Source organism: Podarcis melisellensis, assembly GCF_964234715.1.
Source record: "Podarcis melisellensis genome assembly, chromosome: 12".
NCBI lineage: Eukaryota > Metazoa > Chordata > Lepidosauria > Squamata > Lacertidae > Podarcis > Podarcis melisellensis.
Genome location: NC_138544.1, coordinates 60,614,067 through 60,634,957, shown reverse-complemented (window position 1 = coordinate 60,634,957; position 20,891 = coordinate 60,614,067). Strand labels below are relative to the sequence as shown.

General features: G+C 54.4%; 1 protein-coding gene and 1 long non-coding RNA gene across 2 annotated transcripts; one reads left to right on the top strand and one right to left on the bottom strand.

Moving 5' to 3' along the window:
* Positions 1 to 661: 661 nt before the first annotated feature.
* Positions 662 to 19,567, top strand: LOC309381108 (uncharacterized protein). The gene is made up of 17 exons (XM_081931603.1): positions 662 to 768; positions 5,308 to 5,414; positions 5,604 to 5,761; positions 5,898 to 6,019; positions 6,138 to 6,269; positions 7,997 to 8,507; positions 9,147 to 9,248; positions 9,755 to 9,833; positions 9,986 to 10,194; positions 11,368 to 11,610; positions 11,958 to 12,056; positions 14,177 to 14,370; positions 14,801 to 14,975; positions 16,025 to 16,184; positions 17,609 to 17,762; positions 17,981 to 18,092; positions 18,804 to 19,567. The coding sequence occupies exons 1-17, from the start codon at positions 757 to 759 to the stop codon at positions 18,983 to 18,985; spliced, it is 2,751 nt and encodes a 916-aa protein (XP_081787729.1). The 5' UTR covers positions 662 to 756; the 3' UTR covers positions 18,986 to 19,567.
* Positions 6,483 to 7,654, bottom strand: LOC309353484. Its single transcript, XR_014161899.1, has 2 exons — positions 7,530 to 7,654; positions 6,483 to 6,777 (listed from the first exon to the last, which is right to left on the bottom strand). It is a non-coding gene; the product is annotated as an uncharacterized lncRNA (long non-coding RNA).
* Positions 19,568 to 20,891: the final 1,324 nt, after the last annotated feature.

Sequence of the window (20,891 nt, the reverse complement as noted above, 5' to 3'; positions counted from 1 at the left end):
GGCCCAAAAATGGAAGCAAGAAGAATTACCGTTGATTGAAGAATGGAGGATGAAGTTAATGGACTATGCAGAACTAGATAAACTAACAGGAAGGATTTGAAACCGGCGGGACCAGAAATTCACGGAAGACTGGAGTAAATTTACGGACTATTTGAAAAGTATTTGTGAAGACCTTTGTAGGTTTGCAAGAAGTTTTGTGAGGAGTATTATTGGAAGTATGGAAAAAATGGAGAAGGGGGAGGATGATTTGTTAAGAGATGTAAAGGCAATATAGTTAAGAAATGCATAAGAAGTGGTGAAAACGGTGGATCATCAGAGGTGCTGATGGAAGTCTAAAAAGATTGTAGAAGTGATAAGTTTTGTGGTACATTTTTTATTTTATATGTTAAAATCACTAAAAATAATAAAAAAGAAGGCGGGTTCTGGGTGCGGATTCTGCCGTGCATGGGGGGGGGGGTCTGCGGGAGGGAGGCGCTGGCCCTTCCCCTGCCACCACTAGGCATGCTGGCCCTCTCTCCGGGGTCCGCCCCCTGGCGCGGGGGAGCCGGAAGTGTCGCGCGCCCGTCGGGGGGTCCCCTCTTTGCTTGCTCCAGCCCCGGGGGCGGGGCCGGGGAGGAGAGGGCGGGGCCTGGCGCCCTTTGACCTCCCGCGCCTCGGCCAATCGCCAGGCTTCGCTTCTCCGCCGCCAGAGCCGCCTCCGCTTCCGCCTGGGCGACGGGAGGGGGAGGGGCGCCTCCCTCGGGACCCCCCGGAGAGATGGAGCCCCCGGTGAGGAGGGGGGGAGGGAGGGGGAGACCCGCCTGGGGGGGGGGGTCGGCGAGGGTCCCCTGCCGAGCCGGGGAGATGGGCGGGGTAGAAAATTATCCTTGTTGTTATGACTGTGCGCCTGGGGTGGGGAGGGGGCCCCCAAGGGTCGGGGCGCCTTTGCCCTCCTCGGAGCCCCCCGGGACCCGCCAGGGAGTGGCGTCTCCGGGAGACGGGGGGGCAGGAGGGAAAGCAGCCCGGGGGGTCGGGAAGAAGGACCCCCCCGGAGACTCTACTGGGGGGCTCGGGGTGGCATTGCTGGGGTGGCATTGAGCATTATTATTATTATTATTACTATGCCCATGGAGTGGGGAGGGGGGACCCCAGTGGGAGGGGCAGGAGGGAAAGCAGCCCTGGGGGGGGGGAAGAAGGACCCCCCAGGAGACTCCATGGGGGGCATTGCTGGGGCCCCCCTGCCTGCGAGGTTCCCCTTCCTCTGGCAGACCAGCTGAGCCGGGTAGATGGGCGGGGTAGAAAATTATCATTATTGTTATGACTGTGCGCCTGGGGTGGGGAGGGGGAGCCCCCAAGGGTCGGGGCGCCTTTGCCCTCCTCGGAGCCCCCCGGGACCCGCCAGGGAGTGGCGTCTCCATTTGGGGCCCCCAAGGGCGGAGGGGAGGAGAAGGACCCCCCCAGGAGACTCCACGGGGCGGCTTGGGGTGGCATTGCTGGGGGGGGTCAAGCCCCCCTGCCTCTGGCTGGACGAGCCGGAGCCGGGTAGATGGGAGGGGTGGAAATTGACTATTATTATTATTATTATTACTATGCCCCTGGGGTGGGGAGGGGGTGGGGCAGGGGGGAAGGCAGCCCTGGGAGGGGGAAGAAGGACCCCCCAGGAGACTCCATGGGGGGCATTGCTGGGCCCCCCCCCTGCCTGCGAGGTTCCCCTTCCTCTGGCAGACCAGCTGAGCCTAGCCAGGTAGATGGGCCGGGTAGAAATATATGATGATGGTGATGATGATGATGATGATGACGATGCCCCTGGCAGAACTGTCCAGATTGCGCCCCCCCCCCAAGCCAAGACAAGTGAGCTCTTCTTTCCGCCTCTCTTCCCACCCCCACCCCATGCAGGTCACCCTCTGATTAAAACCTCTTCTCATGAGGCAGTAATCAATATTTATATATTTATAGACCTATTTATGGACATTTTTAAGCTGATTTTGCATGCGCCCCACTCGCTTGCACCCCTGGTGGGGGCGCACCGTCCCTAACTGTGGCAGGGCCGGATTTAGTATAAGCAAAACAAGCTATAGCTTAGGGCCCCGCTCTCTTGGGGCCCCCCAAAAAAATTCAGTATTAATATACTTCTTCATTGTGTTTCAATTCAACAATTACTTTGATAAAAGACACATTTTGTTATGTGCAAATGGCTTTAGATCCATAAGTTACCATATAGCACATGGGTAGGCAAACTAAGCTCCGGGGGCCGGATCCGGCCCAATCGCCTTCTAAATCCGGCCTCCGGATGGTCTGGGAATCAGCGTGTTTTTACATGAGCAGAATGTGTGCTTTTCTTTAAAATGCATCTCTGGGTTATTTGTGGGGCATAGGAACTTGTTCATTCCCCCCCCAAAAAAATATAGTCTGGCCCTCCACAAGGTCTGAGGGACAGTGGACCGGCCCCCTGCTGAAAAAGGTTGCTGACCCCTGATATAGCATCTATTCAACACAAAAAAACTGGACCCATTTGTTGTGGACAAAGGACAGCTGGACATAGGGCCCCATTCCCTTCAGGAGCTGAGGGCCGCATCACATCTCAATCTGGCCCTGCCCTGTGGACATGTGCCAGGCCGCCTGTGAGGTCTCTCCTGCCCCAAGGAATCCAGATCCGCCCCCCAGGTGCTCCTGGAGAGCAGGGGGCAGGATCCGATTCCCAAATTGGGGAGCGCAAAGTGGGGCCCTCGGGACCCCCCTCGCCCTCCCCCCGGATGGCTCTCTCAGTTTGTATTTCTTGGTGCAGAAAGGGTTGATCTGATGTGTAGAGATCTTTCCTATTCTACTTACTGTACTTTTCCATGTATGTGACTAGGTTATTTTACTTTTTAAAAAGTTCAAAAGTCTTGGGGCATCTTATACACAGATAGTGCATATGCCCGTTTTCTAAATTCGGGGTCCCCAAAAGTAGCAGGCGTCTTATACATAGGGGCAGCTTAGGGAAGCTTTGAATGTTTGATGCATTACAGTGGTACCTCGGGTTAAGAACTTACTGTACTGTACTGTATTTTAATATTTTGTTGGAAGCCACCCAGAGTGGCTGGGGAATAAATAATAAATTATTATTTATTTATTTGTTTGTTTGTTTGTTTGTTTGTTTATTATACACAGAAAAATATTGTAATTCCAGAGGGTGCTGGAAGCTTCTCTGTTTGAAAGCAGCAGGCAGAAGGCGCCTCATGTTCGGGGTTCTTCCTTCTGCCTGGAACTGCTTCTCTTATCTGCTATTATTGTCAGGCCAGGGGGAGCCTGGGCTCTCCCTCCCTCTTTCTCTTTCTCTTTCTTTGTTCTGATCTTCTGTACATCGTGTGCTTAGTGTTGAGGTTTAGTCTTATTATAGGTTTATAAGTTTTCGTAAGTTAGTTTACGTGAAGTCTGCTGCAACTGGACTTCTGATGGACAGGGCCAGTCTTGAATGTATTGGTTTTGTGACCATGATGCTCATTTGCCTTCAGTAGCAGTAAAGCTCTGCTGGATGGAAGAAACATTAGTTGCTTCTGGTCTGTTTTGGGGAACTCTGCTCTGTGTTTCATTTTTTCCTCCCCAGAAGAAGCTGGGGCAGTGGGGTCTCCTCCTCTTTTAAAGCCCCCCCCCATGGCCACCACCCCTGCTTCCTGTGGGTGGGAGTTCCACCATTTAACTCGGCACTGCATGAAGAAGAAGAAGAAGAAGCCCTTTCTTTTCTCTGCCCTGAATCATCCAGCTCTCAATTTTGTGGGATGCCCACAAAGAGAGAGGGGAGGGAAGAAAAAACACTTTTCTGTATCCATCATTTTATCAATTTTATCTTCCTTTGTGGGTTGTGCAAACAGCTACTCTGAATATTGCTTTTTTACAGGGTGGGGGGTCACTGGGCATGGATTTATGGGACTCCACTAAATTTAGGCTTTTAGGGGTCCAAGGGCATTTGGCTCTTCCTATATTTTTATCATTTTGTTTTATAATGTATATAAAACAGAGATAACAAAGTTGCACGTAACTTAAAATAACAATATTGCAAGTACAAAGTGTTGACTGTATCAGATCAACAAATAAAGTTCCAGTTTGAAGAAGAAGAAGAGTTTGGATTTGATAACCCGCCTTTCACTCCCTTTAAGGAGTCTCAAAGCGGCTCACATTCTCCTTTCCCTTCCTCCCCCACAACAAACACTCTGTGAGGTGAGTGGGACTGAGAGACTTCAGAGAAGTGTGACTGGCCCAAGGTCACCCAGCAGCTGCAGGTGGAGGAGCGGAGACGCAAACCCGGTTGGTTCCCCAGATTATGAGACTACTGCTCTTAACCACTACACCACACTGGCTCTGAAGATGACAGTTCCGTCGTCTATGTCCTGAAAGAGTCCCAAATTGTATAAAAAGTGTCAGAAGGTTCCAGGCCTTGTCAAATCTCAAATTACGTGTGTGTTTTTCCATGATAGAAAGCTCTCTTCCAGAGTGAGTGGAACCAGGCATCCAGTGTAAGACTTGGGGCTGTTTGAGTCGAGTTACTCTGTAATCTCAATTTTGGACAGCAGGCAATAGTCTTCTAAGCAACATTTATCATTTCTGTCAAAATTGAACCTCAGGAGGGGAGGATCCTGCTGGCCGGCCCCCAAGAGAAGAGGAGGCTGAGCTAGAGAGAAAGTCTTCTTTCCCCCGTGTTCCTCTGACACCTCTCCCTCTCCCTCTCTCTCTCTTTTTAAATACATTTTTTTTAACTTTTTAACATATTAATTCCAACATTCATACAACATAACTTCTCATCCTATACAATATTTTTGGACTTCCATCAATGCCTCTGATGGTTTTCCATTATTTATCACATATTATGCATTTCTTAATTTCATATTACCTTTAATATCCTTAACTAATAATTCTTCTCTTGTCTTTTTCACATTATTTCAAATAGTTCACCTTACAAAACTTCTTGCAAACCTACTAGCGTAATCTGTTCATCACAGTTACTTTTCAAATAGTCTGTAAATTTACTCCAGTTTTCTGAGAATCTCTGGTCCCACAGGTTTCGAATCCTTCCTGTTAGTTTATCTAATTCTGCATAGTCCATCAATTTCATCCTCCATTCTTCTTTCGTCAGTAGTTCTTCTTGCTTCCATTTTTGTGCCAATAATATTCTTGCTGCCTTCATTGCATATAAAAACAACTTACAATCCTTTCTGTTTATATCATCTCCTACAATGCCAAGTAAAAATGCTTCTGGTTTCTTAATAAATGTATATTTCATCATCTTTGTCCGTCTCATTATATATCATTTCCCAGAAGTTTTTCATCCTCTGACCTCTCTCTGCCCCACAGACTTTGGGGGACCTGCTCCTGACCCTTTATGAGATGGGCTTCACTGAGCGGCAGGTGCGCGATGCCCTCCGCGCCGGCTGCCTCAGCGCCCCAGAGGCTGCCAACTGGTGAGTGGCTAGATGACCCCGAGGGCCCCCTCAAGCCCCCTCCCCTGCCCTGGGGGGAGACAGTTCTGCCGGCTGCGCTCCCGGAGGTGCTCTCCCCTCTCCTCTGACCAGCCCTGAACTCCCTGGCAGCGCAGGCGCTGGGGCTTCTCCTGCTTGACGGCCTCGTCGTCTCCTCCTCTCTTTCCCCAGGTTGCTGCAGGAGAGGACAGAAGAGCCGCCGCCCCCCCAGAGCAAGCCTCCCAGAGCGCTGAAGGACTGCAGGGCGATGGACGCCTTCAACCCCCCCAGGAGGGTCCAGGAGGCCTCGTCGGGGCCAGTGGCAGCCAGCCTGGGCTGCCCAACCTCAGGTAAAGAAAAGGCTCCCTGTCCGCAGCCTCTCCCCCCCACCGCTGAAGGGGAGGCCCAGGGAGACAGCCTGGGTGGGCTTGTTGCACTGTCTCCTTTGGGGTGGGCTTCCCAGCATGCTCTTTCCTCTCCCCCCAGGCGCCAGGGCAGAGGTGGCCGCCAAGGACCCCCCCGGGAGAGTGGGCAGCCAGGCTTTTGCTGAGCAGCAGCGGGAGCAGCTGGCGGAGGAGCTGAGGGCAGAGAGGAGGACCAAGCGGCGGGTGAGACAGCTTTCCGGGGGGGGGGGGGCGTCCGAAGGTGGAGGGTCCTCATTGCGGCTGTTTCTGGGGCGGAACCTGCCCCGCCTTCCCTCCTCACGGCTCCCTTCCTCCCTCCCAGGAGCACGAGTTGGCCCTGCAGAGAATCGCAGACGACCGGCGTCGCATCCAGGGCAAGGCCCAGCTGGCGCAGGAGGCCCCCCCTTCGGAGAAGAGAGCGCAGCCCCCCAGCGACGGGCAGTGCCTGCTTAGGGTGAGAGGAAGAGCAGCAGCCGCAGGGGGCAGCCCCCCCCACTGGAGCCAGGAGGGAATTGCAAGTCTTGGGTGGGGGGCTCGATTCAGGGAGGGAGGGTTGTAGCGTTTCTTAAACTAGGAAGGATTGGACTCTGATTAATAGAAGACATGCGAGACTTGACCAGCAAGACCAGCAAGGGGTGTGTATAATAATAATTCCTCTCCCCGCCTCGGCCCAGGTCGTTTTATTCACAAAAGAACTTTTTACACAGTGTTCGTAAGAACCAATCAGATTTCCTCTGAGCATTTAAAAAAACCCCTCGTGGGACAAAGTTGGATCAGGAGAAATTCTTTTAACTACAAAGAAACTATTTCCTACTTGGGCATGCGTAGTAGTCCAGAGTAAATAAAATAGGAATAAAAGGAGGAATGCATTCAGCAAAACCCCAGAGGTCATAAACAGGAGAGACAGGATGGCAGGATTTCCCATCTCCTTGTGAACTCTCTTCCTGGCCCTTAAGATCTATCTAAAGATTAAACAAAGGTCCGTATAGTTCAAGACATGGTTTTCCCAGTTGTGATGTATGGAAGTGAGAGCTGGACCACAAAGAAGGCTGATCGCCAAAGAATGGATGCTTTTGAATTCTGGTGCTGGAGGAGAGTCTTGAGGGTCCCATGGACTGCAAGAAGATCCAACCTCTCCATTCTGAAGGAGATCAGCCCTGAGTGATCACTGGAAGGACAGATCCTGAAGCTGAGACTCCCAAGACTTTGGCCACCTCATGAGAAGAGAAGTCAAATAGTGGATCTTACTCTAATTGCCCCAGCTAAAAGCCTTGCAACTTTTGCTGTCTGCTTTTCTTATGATTTTGTGTTCTTGTTTCATATTTTTATGTTATGAACTGCCCTGTGATCTTCAGATTAAGTGTGGCATACAAATTTAATAAGCAATAACACAAAGCCTCAAGCGTGGGGAAAATAAAGCCTCATTAAAGGGTAGGAGGTGCTCACTGGAAGGACAGATCCTGAAGCTGAGGCTCCAATACTTTGGCCACCTCATGAGAAGAGAAGACTCCCTGGAAAAGACCCTGATGCTGGGAAAGATGGAGGGCGCAAGGAGAAGGGGGCGACAGAGGACGAGATGGTGGGACAGTGTTCTCGAAGCGACCAGCATGAGTCTGACCAAACTGCGGGAGGCAGTGGAAGACAGAAGTGCCTGGCGTGCTCTGGTCCAGGGGGTCACGAAGAGGCGGACACCACTAAACGACTAAACAACAACAAAAGATTAAACTACATCAAAGTAACCTACTATCTTTATGTACTGAGGATGCCTGATGAAGCAACTGGCCTGTGTTTAGAATGCTTCTATGTGCCTGTCAGGTGTAGAGAAAGCAAATGGCAGAGATGGAGAGGCCAGTCAACGCCATGCTTTCATCACGGACACAGTGGCTTGCTCCATGTTTCATAATTCCTCAACGCAATCCCACCTGACCCCCACACTCTGGATATTTGCATCCCAACAGAGGGAGTCTGCCTGTTTGCCGGGGTTGGGCTAGATGACCTTTAGGGTCCCTTCCAACTCCACAGTTCTGAGATTCTTGGCTGGGGAGGGGGAGCTCATTGTGGCCTGAGGAGTGTAAGAGCCAGGCCGGATCCCAGGCCAGCCAGATGCCCCTTAGGGGATGCCTTCAAGCAATGCCCCACAGTGGGAGACCCAGCCCATGGCTGCCCCTCTTCTCCCCACAGATCCGCCTCCCCTCAGGGGACTCCGTGCGCCAGAGCTTCCCATCCGCCTCCCCCCTGGAGGCCGTCCGCCTGCGCCTCCTGGAGCTTCACCCGCAGCTGCCGCCCACCTTCTCCCTCCTGCAGGGCTTCCCCAAGCGCCACTTTGGGCCGGCCGACCTGCCCCGCTCCCTGGGGGACCTGGGCCTGGCCCCCAGCGCCACCCTCTGCGTGGTGGGGCCCCCGGCACCCCCGGCCCCGGCCTCCGAGGGGGTGGCAGGGCCTGAGTCCCCACTGCAGACCCCACACGAGGAGGAGGAGGAGCAGGAAGAAGAAGAGGAGGAGGAGGAGGATGAAGAAGAGGAGGAGGGGATGGCAGGGCCTGGTCTCCCCACCCCAGAGGGGAGAGGCCTCTTTGCTCAGGGCGCCCACCTGCCTTCGGTCCTCCGCTCTCCGGCGCAGAGGGTGACTCCGGGGGACTTTGCGGGGCTGCACGGCCACGGGGAGCTGGCCTTCCCTGAGCCCCACCGCTGGGGTAAGTATTCAGGAAGGGGCCTTTTGCTGTAGTAGTAGTAGTAATAGTAATAATAATAATAATAATAATAATAATAATAATAATAATTTATTATTTGTACCCCGCCCATCTGGCTGAGTCTCCCCAGCCACTCTGGGTGGCTTCCAACAAAGATTAAAAATACATAAAAGTATCACACATTTAAAAAGTTCCCTGAAGAGGGCTGCCTTCAGATGTCTTCTAAATGTCAGGTAGTTGTTGATCTCTTTGACATCTGATTTGAGGGCGTTCCACAGGGCGGGTGCCACTCTCCCTGTATGCCTCCAAGCTGCTCTGCTCTGCATCTGCCCACGGAGCTCGCCTGGGTGTCGGCCAGGGAGCCCCTCTCCCCCAGCCTTCCCTGGGGATGCCCTGGGGGGCTGCACCTGCCAAGCAGGGGCTCCGTCGCTCAGCCCCAGCCCCTCTTCTCCTAGGAATGAACCTTGTTCTAGTCCAGGTCAGGGGACATGTCAGAAGATGAGTAAGTCAGGCTCAATGCTGGCTGCACTGGCTGGCAGCAGAGGCTCTCTTCAGGGTGTCGTTGTGGCAACTGGCTGTGCCCCCTCAAGTAGAAAAGGCCAGAGGAAGGCGAAACAAAATGCTCTCTCTGTCCCCCTGCAGGGAGGGGCCACAGGATGGACGTGGAGGAGCCCATGGAGCAGGAGTCCTCGGCGGCCCTGAGGGAAGGAGAGGCTGCCGGGGGCCGGGGGCCGCCTCTGCCAGGTCAGCACCAGGGGCAGGAAGGGGGCAGGAGGCTCCAAGATCTGGCCTGCCTGAGTCACTGTAGAATTGGGAGGGACCCCTGAAGGTCATCCAGCCCAACCCGCTGCAAGGCAGGAATCTCATGGTGGAGTCTCTGCTTGGAAACCTCCATGGAAGGAGAGGCAGCAGCGCACCCTCCCCTCCTGGCCCCAATTAACGTCATTACAATGGGGAGAATGTGAATTGGGGGGGGTCCTAGACACTTCCTTGAGTATCAGCACCGCAAACGAAAAACCTAGCTGGTGGGGAACAGGGTGGGGTGGGGGTGAGGAAGCCAAGATGAGGGGGGGTCCCCCGATTTGTGGGGAAAGTGGGTCTACTCTTGAGGAGGGAGATCCTTCGCTGAGGGTCGGGAGGCACTTCTGGAGAGCAGAAAGAAGGGCAGGGCGAAGGCCAGAAGGGGGGTGGGGTGGGGGCAAGGAAAGAACCTTGATCCTAAGTTGGGGGGGTCTTCTTTCTGTTTGAAGGCTCCTTGTCCTTTGGGGAACGCGCTCAGGGCCTCCCGGGGTCTCGGCACCAGTGGCCGGTGGAGGGCAACCTTCTGAGGTAGGGGCCTTGCCCAGCCTGGGCTATGTGGGGGCGCTTGTTTTGTAGGGGGGCGGGGGAAGGCCAGCTGGGAACGTGGAAGGGGGGCGGGGAGCAAAGCGAATGGGGGCGCCTGGGGGTCTTCATCATGGCCTGTCTCTTTCTGCCCCCAGGACGGCCGACGGGAGCCGAGCTGAAGCGCCCGCCCTCCCCCTGGCTGTGGCCCAGGCAGCCGAGTTGCGCCTGCAGCGGGTGAATGCGCAGGGCCCCGAAGGCAAGGAGAAGGCCTCTCTGGCCGCCACGTCCCCCCCAGGCCGCGCGGCCCCCGCAGTGCCCCCGCTCTTCCAGCTGTCCCTGCGAGGGGCCACAGCCCTCCTCAGAGGTAGAGGCTTCTCACTGCAGCTTCCTCCTTCCTCCTGCTGCTGCTTAATATCATTTCGACTTTCCGTATTTTTCGCTCCATAAGACATATCTAGTTTTTAGAGGAGGGAAAAAAATATTCTGAACGAAACAGTGGCTGTATGATTTTTGTGGTTCATGCTGTGGCCACAGACATGATATGTGATTTGACGGTGAGTTTGGGGTAGCCCAATGCAAAAATCCTGAGGATCCATGTGGATCCGTGCTTTGTAACCACGTTTTTGCGCCATTGCGACCCCACAAAACAGTGAATGCGTGATTTTTTGGTGCAATTTTATAGCCATGGACATGCAATGTGATCTGATGTTGAATTTGGGGTGACCCAATGCAAAGATCCTGAGGATCCATGTGCTTTTACCTCCCCCCTCCCAGGCAGCCTCCTTTATCTCTAGAGTCCCTTATCTCCCTCCCAACACCCCCTTCTCTCTTTCTAAAAAAAAAAGCACGATCTGCTTTTCTCCCCTGGGCAATTCGGCTCCAGAGACCACACATTCGCTCCATAAGACACACAGACATTTCCCCTTTCTTTTTAGGAGGAAAAACGTGTGTCTTAAGGAGCGAAAAATACGGTATACCGTATATCTCACTTAACCCAAAGGTCCCAGGACCATGTGCAACATTCAGAGCATGATTTGCACAACGTAATGCAGAGCCTGATATTGCCCAGCTAAGCCCCTGCAAGACAAGATTTAATGGCCAGAGAAGATTTAATGGCCAGAAGTCTGGGAGAAGAGGAAGGCGCATGGCAAGCCTCTCTGGGGAGAGCAGGGCACATGCCTTTGTCTTCAAAGGCAAGGGATGAGGAAGAGGAGGAGGAAAAGTTCTGGGAAACTTCATCTGCTTGAAGCATCTTCCCTGGCTTCCCATCTCCTCCCAGAGTCCTCATAACGGTTTACAAAACCCTAAAGAACTTGGGTCTGGGGCACCTCGGGGACCCCCTGAACCCTTAGAATATGGCAGCTGCGTCACAGAGATTGTTGGTCCTTCTCTGGGGCCCATTGGACAACAACGAGAAACCAAGCTGTTAGTATCATCCGCCCAGTCCTGTGGAACTCTCTGCCACTGGGCACCTTCTGTGGGATCCGAACTCAGGACTGCAATGTTTCCATCGGCTTTGTCCCCCCCCCCCCTGCAGCACCCAGCAAGCAGTACTGCAGCAGCCTGGCTTCGGTGACGCCGGTGCTGGCGGAGCACCTCCTGGGGCACCTGGTGCAGCAGGGCCTGCTCAGCCCCCGCAGCCTCAAGCTCTTCTTCGGCTGCCCCCTCCAGAAGCTGCGCCTCGACTGCTACCCCTACGCCACCAACCAGCTCCTGGGCCAGCTGCGGGCCTTTCCCAGCCTCCGCCACCTCAGCCTCCTCGCCTGCTCCGTCATCACCGGTGAGTGGGGCGAGGGCGGGGCGGGCGGAAGGGGCCCCCAGGGGTCATCAAGCCCAACCCCCCACACACAATGCAGGAACTCAGCTAAAGACGCATAGAATGGTAGAGCTGGAAGAGACCCCCAGAGGTCATCCAGCCCAGCCCCTGCAAGGCAGGATCTCAGCTAATGAAGCATAGAATTGTGGAGCTGGAAGGGGTCCCCAGAGATCATCCATCCCAGCCCCCCACAGTGCAGGATCATAGCTGCTCCACGGGACCTGAGAGCTTAGCTGTGGGAGGCGGGTGGGTTCTGTGCTCTCATCCTCCTGAGCTGACCCTCTTCCCCCATTTCTCTCTTCCCCCCCCAGACCAGGGCGTCTCTGTGGTCCAGCACCTGCCCCGCCTGCAGCACCTCAACCTCTCGGCCTGCGTGAAGCTCACCGACAACTGCCTGCAGTTTCTGAAGGGTACGTCACGGGGACACCCCCCCCCCCGTCCTGCTCTTTTGGCTACTTCCTCTCCGCCTGCAGGATCAGGCCCATGAGAGCCTGCAGGATCAGGCCCCATGGCCCACCTAGTCCAGCCTCCTCCCCCCCCCCAGCCCCCAGCAATGAGGATCCAGAAGCATTGCGGCCTCTGACTGCGGAGGAGAGCCCTGGGCTTCTCCAGGAATTTATGTTCTGTTAAAGAAATAATATTCTGTATTAGTTTTCAATTACAGTCCAATAATAACCTCATTATAACAATGCCAAATTACAATGCAATTACTAATACCAATCATTCAGGTACCAAGTTATATCATTTAGGTGCCCCGCCCCCATGTGCTAGAATCAATGGTTTGGTGATTGACTTTATTTCTGCGTTCCAAAATCATAGTAATTTCAATTACACTCCAGTCTAGATAACAATCCTTGCAATATTAACAACTTCCCTTTGTATTGACACGTTAAATGATGTATAAACTTACAAGTGAGGCATACAGACTATATTCTTATTCTTCCTGTGTGTGGCAGTTATTCTTTCTGTGATATTTCTTCCTGTCCTTGTAAAATGTTACGTCTGTATTTTCCCACTTGTTGCTGTTCTCCATCATGCTTTGGGCAGAGCTTCAGAAGTTCTCCATCGCTCTGTCCTGGGCTCCATTGTTTTGCAACTTTCAACAGCAACCTCAAAAATCACTCTGTCCCAATAAATAGCCTTGTAGAGGTTATTTTCCCTCTCTGCCTGGGAAGGAAAGCAGTCCGTCAAACTGCAGATGACTCAGTAATGAACCTTATCAGTTCCTTGGCAGGTTTGCAGGCTCCTTTCATCGTCCGACTGAAGATAAACGAGCAGTTATACTCCCAATTAAATTAAATTCCAGCTCCATAGATAATAAAGGATGGGAAGTTTCCATCGTAAACCTTTTGCAAAATAGAGCTCCTCTCCCTTTTTCCTTTTCTTTTTAACACACACCGTTCCATTTGATGTTATATTCCATGCCTTCAATCCAGTTTCATCCCTCCTTACCTGTACATATATAATAATCTGAGCTAGCCTTCATCTCCATGAATTTATCTCATCCTCTTCAAATGCCACCCAAATTCCTGGCTATCCCAGCCTCTGGTGGGAGGGAGTTCCACAGTTCAATTCTGCGCTGCGAGAAGGAGGACTTGCTTTTCGCTCTCCCCGTGAAAAAAGGGGCCTCTCGCCCTTAGGCATTTATTTTGCGTTTGCATTTATTTATTAAAATTGTATACTGTCCCCTAGACCCATAGATTTCAGGGTGCTTCGCAGCCTAAAATTACAATTCTGCTTTATTGATTTGCTGATCACAGAATAAGATTTTGGCTTTAATTGTGACGCTTAGCTTATTTTCACTTGTCGCTTTTAAGGCAGTGTTTTATAGAACGTAATTGTTTCACTGATGAATATCTGATTTCAGCTGCATTTGTGACGCTCTAGTACGCTCTGGCAAGCCGTTATTATTACTGATTCTTTGCAAGCCGCTGTGGGAATAACTTGAATGAGAAACAGCAGAGAAATCTATGTTGTGAAGCCCCCTGAGAACTACAGGGTGTAGGACGGTGTACAAATTTAATACAATCAATTAATCAATAGGACTTTTTTTTAAAAAAAGTATTTTATTTAGAATATTAAGAATATTACAGTGAGTTAAATAAAAGAAAAGATAAAAAGAATACCTTAAAAAGGCAGAGGAAAGTAACAACATGGCAATAAAATATAATTAAGGTGACAGAACTATAATTCGGTATCATCATAAATAAATTATAAATTATAAATCATAATCATAAATAAATTATAATATACTGTATATATGTAAACGGTTAAGCTTATTGTTTCCCTCAAGTATACATCAATTCATGTGCCACTGAGTTTTTCATAAATACGTTCCAAATATCGTTAATTTTGTCCCTATGGTAATCATTGAAAGCAATCTGTTCCTGGGTTGCAAGACTTGCCATGTTACTCTGGTCCGTGTCGCTGGGTTTTCTGTGCCCGGAAAAAAGATTGGCATGGATGCCTTGGAAGAAGGATGGAGAAATGAATGGGTGTGTGATGGATCTGGCCCCCGCTCTCCCCGCAGGGCTCCCCCAGCTGTCTCACCTGGCGCTGGACCAGACGCACGTGACGGATCGGGGCCTGGGCGAGTTTCTGCTCTCGGCGCCCCCCTCCCTCACCCACCTGAGCCTCAACCAGACAGGCGTCACGGAGGGCACCCTCGGCCTGCTGCCCCAGTGCGCCCCCCAGCTCTGCACCCTCAGCATCAAGCAGACGGGCGTAAGTGGCCCCCGCAGCCTGGAAAAGGGCCTTCTCCTGGGGGGGGGGGAGCCTGGGACGGGTGCAGCCGTCTGGCACCTGGGGGTGGGTGGGTGGGGGTGGTCGTCTCTTGGTCCCGTGTGTGATGGGCGGGGGGGCTTTCCCAATCACCCCAGTGTGGTGTAGAGCGTCGGGCCCAGAAACTGTGACGCTCTTGGGAAGACCTTGGAAGTCGCCTCAAGCTCCTCGGGGTTTAAGCGCAGTGAAATATTGCCCTTTTAAAATGTGTTTTTTGGAGGGTATTGGGTTGTTCTTTTATTTTTATTCGGCATTTTGTGGTTTTATGTCTTGATTTGATTCTGTGAGCCGTCCTGAGACCCCCGGGTATAGGATACATATAAATTCAATAAATATTAATAATTCAACCGGCCGCGCTGTGTTGCTTCCGCAGGTGGTGGACGTATCAGCCCTGCGGCGCCTGGAGGCTCTTCAGACGCTGCATCTGGACGGGACCCCGGTGAGCGAGGCCTCCCTGCGGGCGCTCTCCTCGCACCCGGCACTCTGCACCCTGACGCTCTCGGGGGTCCAGTCGGTGGACGGCAACACGGCCCTGGAGCTGGTCTCAGGTGCGGGGCGGGGGCTGTGCCCCTCAGGCGTTTGGGAAAGGGCCCCCTTGTCTCTTTGCCCGTGGGTGCTGTCCCACCCGGGGAAGTGCGGCCTGAGAAGGTTTGCCAGCAGAGGCTGGAGAGGCGATTCTGGCACCAGGGGGGCAGGGGGTGGTGTTGCCGTGGGCACACGGAAGACGCCCCCTGGCCAACAGTTCCCCCCACAACAGCTTCCTCTGGGCAGCGAGGGTGCATTAGAATCACCGGCTCCTAGACTTGGAAGGGACCCCCAACGGTCATCTAGACCAACCCGGAATGAAATGCAGGACAGGAAGTGAGAGCACAGAGCTTCGCTGGCAGCTGAAGCAGGTCGTGTGGCTTACTATTAGCATTGGTTTATAATTGGAATTATTACTGTTAATGTTTTGCTCACCCTGAAGTCCCAGGCTGCCACAATTTAAGATGCAGTCAAACCTCGGTTCTGCAACGTAATCCGTTCTGGAAGCCTGTTTGGCTTCCGAAACGTTTGACAGCCAAGGCGCAGCTTCCGACTGGTTGCCAGAGCTTCCTGCACTCAAGCGGCGCATCCGACGTTCAGCTTCCGAAAACTGGAGTGTTTGCTTCCGTGTTTTCAGTGTTTGGCAGCCGAAAGGTTTGGAAACGGAACTGAGGTTTGACTGTGCAAGATTGAAAAAGCATGTTAAGCCACCTTAGGAGTTGTAACCGTGGATTGGGACCTGGAAAGCTACTTCTCCAAGCCCAGTCCCAGTCTGTGGGCTCTGAGCCAAAGCTCCCCTGCAGCCCACCTCTAGGGCACTCGCCTGGGGCGAGCGCCGTGTCCTCCAGGCGAGCAGCCCTGCCGAAAATAGCCCTGTGCTGTAGATGCCACAAAGCGTGCCAGGAGCGGCCCCTGGCACCTGCTCAGTTTTGGCTTCCCTGGACACCTTGTCCAGGAGTGTTGGAGAGGTGGCTGCCACGTCCCCCGATGTTGGGGGGAGCTGCGCTGCGGTTTCCAGCTGGCTTGGAGGCACTTCCATGTGGCAACCCACCCCTTGGGGCTCTTTCTTCAGGTCTGCCCGCCCTCTCTCAGCTGGCCTTGCCCAGCCGCCACACGGTCACTGACGCCGGCCTGGCCGCCCTCTGCCGCCTGGCAGGGCTCCTGGAGCTGGACCTGACAGACTACAGCCACATCACCAACGAGGGGCTGCAGCACCTGCCCCAGCTGAGCAGGTGAGGAATGGGTGCACGGATCCTGCCCCCCACCAGCAAGGCTGGGCTCTGCACTCCAGCCCCCCAACTCCCCCCTTCATAGCAGGCCTTGCTCCCTGGGCAGCGGTCCAAGATGTTGGGTTGGGGAGATTTCTTAGAGATTATCCTTCCTGCCTCACATTTGGGAGTTCAGCAGAGGGTATCCTTTTGCAGCTTAAAAAGTGATGCTTTGATAGGCTAGCATTAGCCATTAATAATAATAATGATATTATTATAATATTTGAAATGGTTTCCCTGAGGAATATATGATTTAAGCTGCATTTGTGATGCTCTGTTACGCTCCGCCGTGTCGTCATTATTACTGATTCTTTGCAAGCCACTGTGGGAATAATTTGATTGAGAAACGGCAGAGACATTTATGTTGTGAACCGCCCTGAGATCTATGAGGTAGAATAATAATAATAATAATAATAATAATAATAATAATAATAATAATAATAATAATAATAATAATTTATTATTTATACCCCGCCCATCTGGCTGGGCCTCCCCAGCCACTCTGGGCGGCTTCCATAAAAACAAAAAATACAGCAAAATCACACGTTAAAAACTTCCCTGAACAGGGCTGCCTTAAGATGTCTTCTGAATGTCAGGTAGTTGTTTATCGCTTTGACATCTGCTGGAAGGGCGTTCCACAGGGTAGGTGCCACCACCGAGAAGGCCCTCTGCCTGGTTCCCTGTAGCTTTGCTTCTCGCAATGAGGGAACCGCCAGAAGGCCCTCGGCGCTGGACCTCAGCGTCCGGGCAGAATGATGGGGGTGGAAACGCTCCTTCAGGTATACTGGGCCGAGGCCGTTTAGGGCTTTAAAGGTCAGCACCAACACTTTGAATTGTGCTCGGAAACATACTGGGAGCCAATGTAGGTCTTTCAAGACCAGAGTTATATGGTCTCGGCGGCCGCTCCCAGTCACCAGTCTAGCTGCCGCAGTATACAGTATACAAATTAAATTAAATTAGGTTTTTAAAAGAATCTATTTTATTAATTGTATTACAATCAGTTAAATAAGACAAAAAGAAAAAGAATACCTAATAATACTTTATTATTCAAACCCTGCCCATCTGGCTGGGTTTCCCCAGCCACTCTTGGCAGCTTCCAACATAATATTAAAATACAATAGTCCTTCAGATATTAATAACTTCCCGATAAAGGGCTGCCTTCAGATGTTTATTTCCTTGACATCTGGAGGGAGGGCGTTCCGCAGGGTGGGGGCCACCACCGAGAAGGCCCTCTGCCTGGTTCCCTGTATCCTCACTTCTCGCAATGAGGGAACCGCCAGAAGACCCTCGGAGCTGGACCTCAGTGCTGTGGGGTCCAGAGGCCATCTTTGGCCACTAGACTGGGGGGTCCGATGGCCCGACCTGAGGCTCTTCTGCGGTTCCTGCAGGCTGCGCCGCCTGTCTCTCTGCAACACGCTGGCCACGGACCGGGGCCTGCGCCACGTCCAGGGGCTGCCGCTTCTGGAGGAGCTGTGCTTGGACCGCCTCAACGTCTCCAGCGCAGGGGTGGCGCGCTGCATCGTCACTCTGCCCCACCTGCAGGTACGGCCGGGAAGGGAGCAGCGCCAAGGGGGGGGCTCATCCGGCTCTGCCCCTGGGGGAGTGGCAGGCGCTGGCCAAGGGCCCCTTCCCTCCTCCAAGCTCCTCTCTTTTGGCGGCTGCAGAGACACAGAGAGGGAGAGACCTGGGGCAGGGCAGGCATGAGGGCCCCAGGGGCCCTGCCCCCCCACTTTATCATCTTCCTCCCCCCCCCACCCCAGGTGCTGAGTCTTGCCAGCACGCCGGTGGGAGACACAGTGGCGCGCCTGGGCATCTCCCGCTGTAAGCAGCTGCTCAAGGTGAACCTGAGCCGCACCCGCCTGACAGACCGAGGTGAGTCCTGGCCCCCCGAGGCTTTTCTGGCCCCCAGCCCCACCTGGCCAGAAGAGGCGTCCAGAGCTGCAGTTTCCACGGCCCACTAAGAGAGACAAAATGCAGCAACATTCGAAACCGCAATGGCTGATTGCACATTCACTCAAAATCCGATTAAAGCCCTTTAGTTCCGTTAATTAATTTGGCAAAGGAGATGAGCTTGATCTGGAGATACCGGCTCTCTGAAGCCTCGCAGCCGTTGGCATCTCCAGGGCTCCCCCCGCCCACCCACCAGGGTTGGTACTGCCACTTTGGGGGACGCCGCTCGAGAACAGCTTGGCGGGGGGCTGGCCTGGGGTGTCAGCTGCCAGAGATGGGAAGCAGAGGACAACCCCCCTTCTCTGGGGGTGTGTGCAGAAAATAGAACCAGAATGATCAGAGTTGGAAAGGGACCTCCAAGGGTCATCCACCCCAACCCCTGGCAATGTCAGCGACCCTGACAGCTCTGCTGAAAAACCTGCAACGAAGCAGAACCCACACTGCCGGGGGGTGGACTAGATGACTCTAGGGGTCCCTTCCAAGTCTACCATTCTGTGATTCCAAGGCTCGCTCTGCCCTTAGTCCTCCCTGAGGGGCACAGGCCAGGACACGGGGCAGACCTTGCTGCAGGAAGACCCTGTCCCTGCCCAGCTCCTGCCCAGCTGCCTTTTGCCCCTTCCTGTCTCTCCGCAGGGCTCCGCTTCCTGCGCCACGTGCCCCTGGTGCAGCTCAACCTGGACGGCTCTGGCGTGACCCCCGAGGGGGTGGCCGTCCTCCTGGCCGCCTGCCCCGCCCTCGGCAGCGTCCGTGCCAGCCACCTGCGCACCTTGCCCTCGGAGGACGTCTCGGACGAAGAAGGAGAAGGACCCGGCTAGGCCAGCAAGGCCGCCTCCTCCCACCCCCCGGCCCCTCCCTCGACGCATGGCGCACTTTCTTCTGCCCCCTCCCTTCTCTTCCTGCGTCTCTGAGGGTTTGGCACAGCAGGGCTCCCTGCAGGGCTGGACTTTCTGCCTCGGAGCCGCCCATGTCCTCAGCGCCCTCGTCATCACCGCACCAGGTCCCCTGGGAAGCCTGCACCTGCGGACGAGGCTTCTCCTTCACTCGTCTTCCAGTCGCCAGCCTGACTTTTGTTTCCCTCGCTTGTAGCTGCACGATGGGCGTTTCTTTCCTTTTTTAAAAGAAGAAGAAGAAATCCATTTCGAAAGCCCAGGCTCTTAATTCCTGGGGGACGCAGAGAAGGAGGAGGGAAGGGGGAGCAGAGGGCCTGGGATGGAGGAGGCCGGGGACCCCCATTTCTGAAGATGCCTGACGCAAACGGGTGCAGTCCTTCCCCACCCCCAGCAGAGCCCAGAGGAGTCCTGGGGGGCAAGGGGGGCCAAATGGGACGCAGAACTCCTGAAAAAACTTCTCTGCAGCTTGTGCCTTAACAATTTCCAATAAAAAAACATTGACGGGTCTCCTGATTGTGTTGCCTCTGATTGTGCTGGCTTGGATCGGGGTGGGGAGCCTCCAGAGACCCTCCAAATGCCCCCATCACCCCACTGGCCATGCTGGGAGCCCCAAAGCCTGGTGCCCAGTCAATGATGCCAGGGCTGCCCCTCTTCCACTGTGGGGCTTTTGGAGTAGGGCCAGACTGCTTTCCTCATCCTCTTCTCTGCACCTCAGGCTATTGTGAAACCTTTCTGATCCCACATTCCCTGCCCCCTAAAATATGCACTGCAGTGCACATAGTTAACCAGTGGAATTCCCTGCCACAGGATGGCACAATGGCTACCAGTTTAGATAGAGTTAAAAGGTTGGGCAGAGTTTTGGGGGAGCAGGCGGCTAGCATGATGGCTGCCTCCAGGATGAGGGGTGCCGTCCCTCTGAAGGCCCGTTATCCTCCAGTGGGGCAAGAGGGGCATTAAGTGGCCATCCAAGGAGGGATTGGGCCGGCCATGGGGGGCTGAGACAGCAAGGTGGTCCTTAGGTTCTGCAAAGGTTGCGGAAGTGAGAAAGCAAAATTCGCACTCAGTCCACACTCCTGGGAGGGAGGACAGAGTGATTTTCACCGCCCCCCCCCCCTTTGCACGGCCTGCCCTGTGGCTGGTGCCTCTTCCCACCCTTCTGGCACCAGCTTCCTCCTGGGCCACCTGCTGGGGGGGGGGCAGTCTTGGGAATCTGAGGGAGAGGCCCATGTAAGGGAAGTTGCCCCCAGTTGCAGTCACCATTTGGAGAGCTCTGGCCTTGCGATTCCTGCATTGCAGGGGGTTGGCCTAGATGACCTTTGGGGGTCCCTCCAACTCTACGGCTCTCTTCTTCTGAGCCGCCTTGGGTCCCCCTGCTCCCTGCCAGACCCCCGTCTCGGAGGGGGAGGAGGGCGCTCTGGCTGGGCGGGGAGGGGGCTGGCCGAGGACCCTTCCCTGCGCGGCGTGGTCCGGAGCGGGGCGCGCGCGGAGCCGCCTCCTTGGCGGAGCCGGTTCCGCAGCAGCAGGAGCCGCAGGCTGCGAAAGAGGCAGAGGCGGCGGCGGCAGGCAGTGAGCCGATGAGGCGCGCAGCTGAGCCTGCCGCATCCACCGCAGAGCCCCCCGCGCTGCGCCTCTGCCCGCCCGCCTGCTGCGCCCTTTCCCCGGCAGGAGGGCGAGGCTGCGCTCGCAGGACCCCCGGCCCGCCGCGGTGACTGGGGAGGGGCCGCCCCCGCTGCCGCCCCCTCGCCTCGCCTCCCGGGGATGGGCGCTGCGCCGGAGAGAGCCCCCCGGCAGCGCCGCGCAGGGCGCCCCGGCCCCGGGCGCCGGGCCAGCG

Bases quoted from the DNA above. Each gene is read 5' to 3' on its own strand.
- LOC309381108 (XM_081931603.1), top strand. The intron at 5,762-5,897 runs GTAAAGAAAAGG...CTCTCCCCCCAG, and splicing joins CCTGGGCTGCCCAACCTCAG to GCGCCAGGGCAGAGGTGGCC. The intron at 17,763-17,980 runs GTACGGCCGGGA...CCCCCACCCCAG, and splicing joins TCACTCTGCCCCACCTGCAG to GTGCTGAGTCTTGCCAGCAC.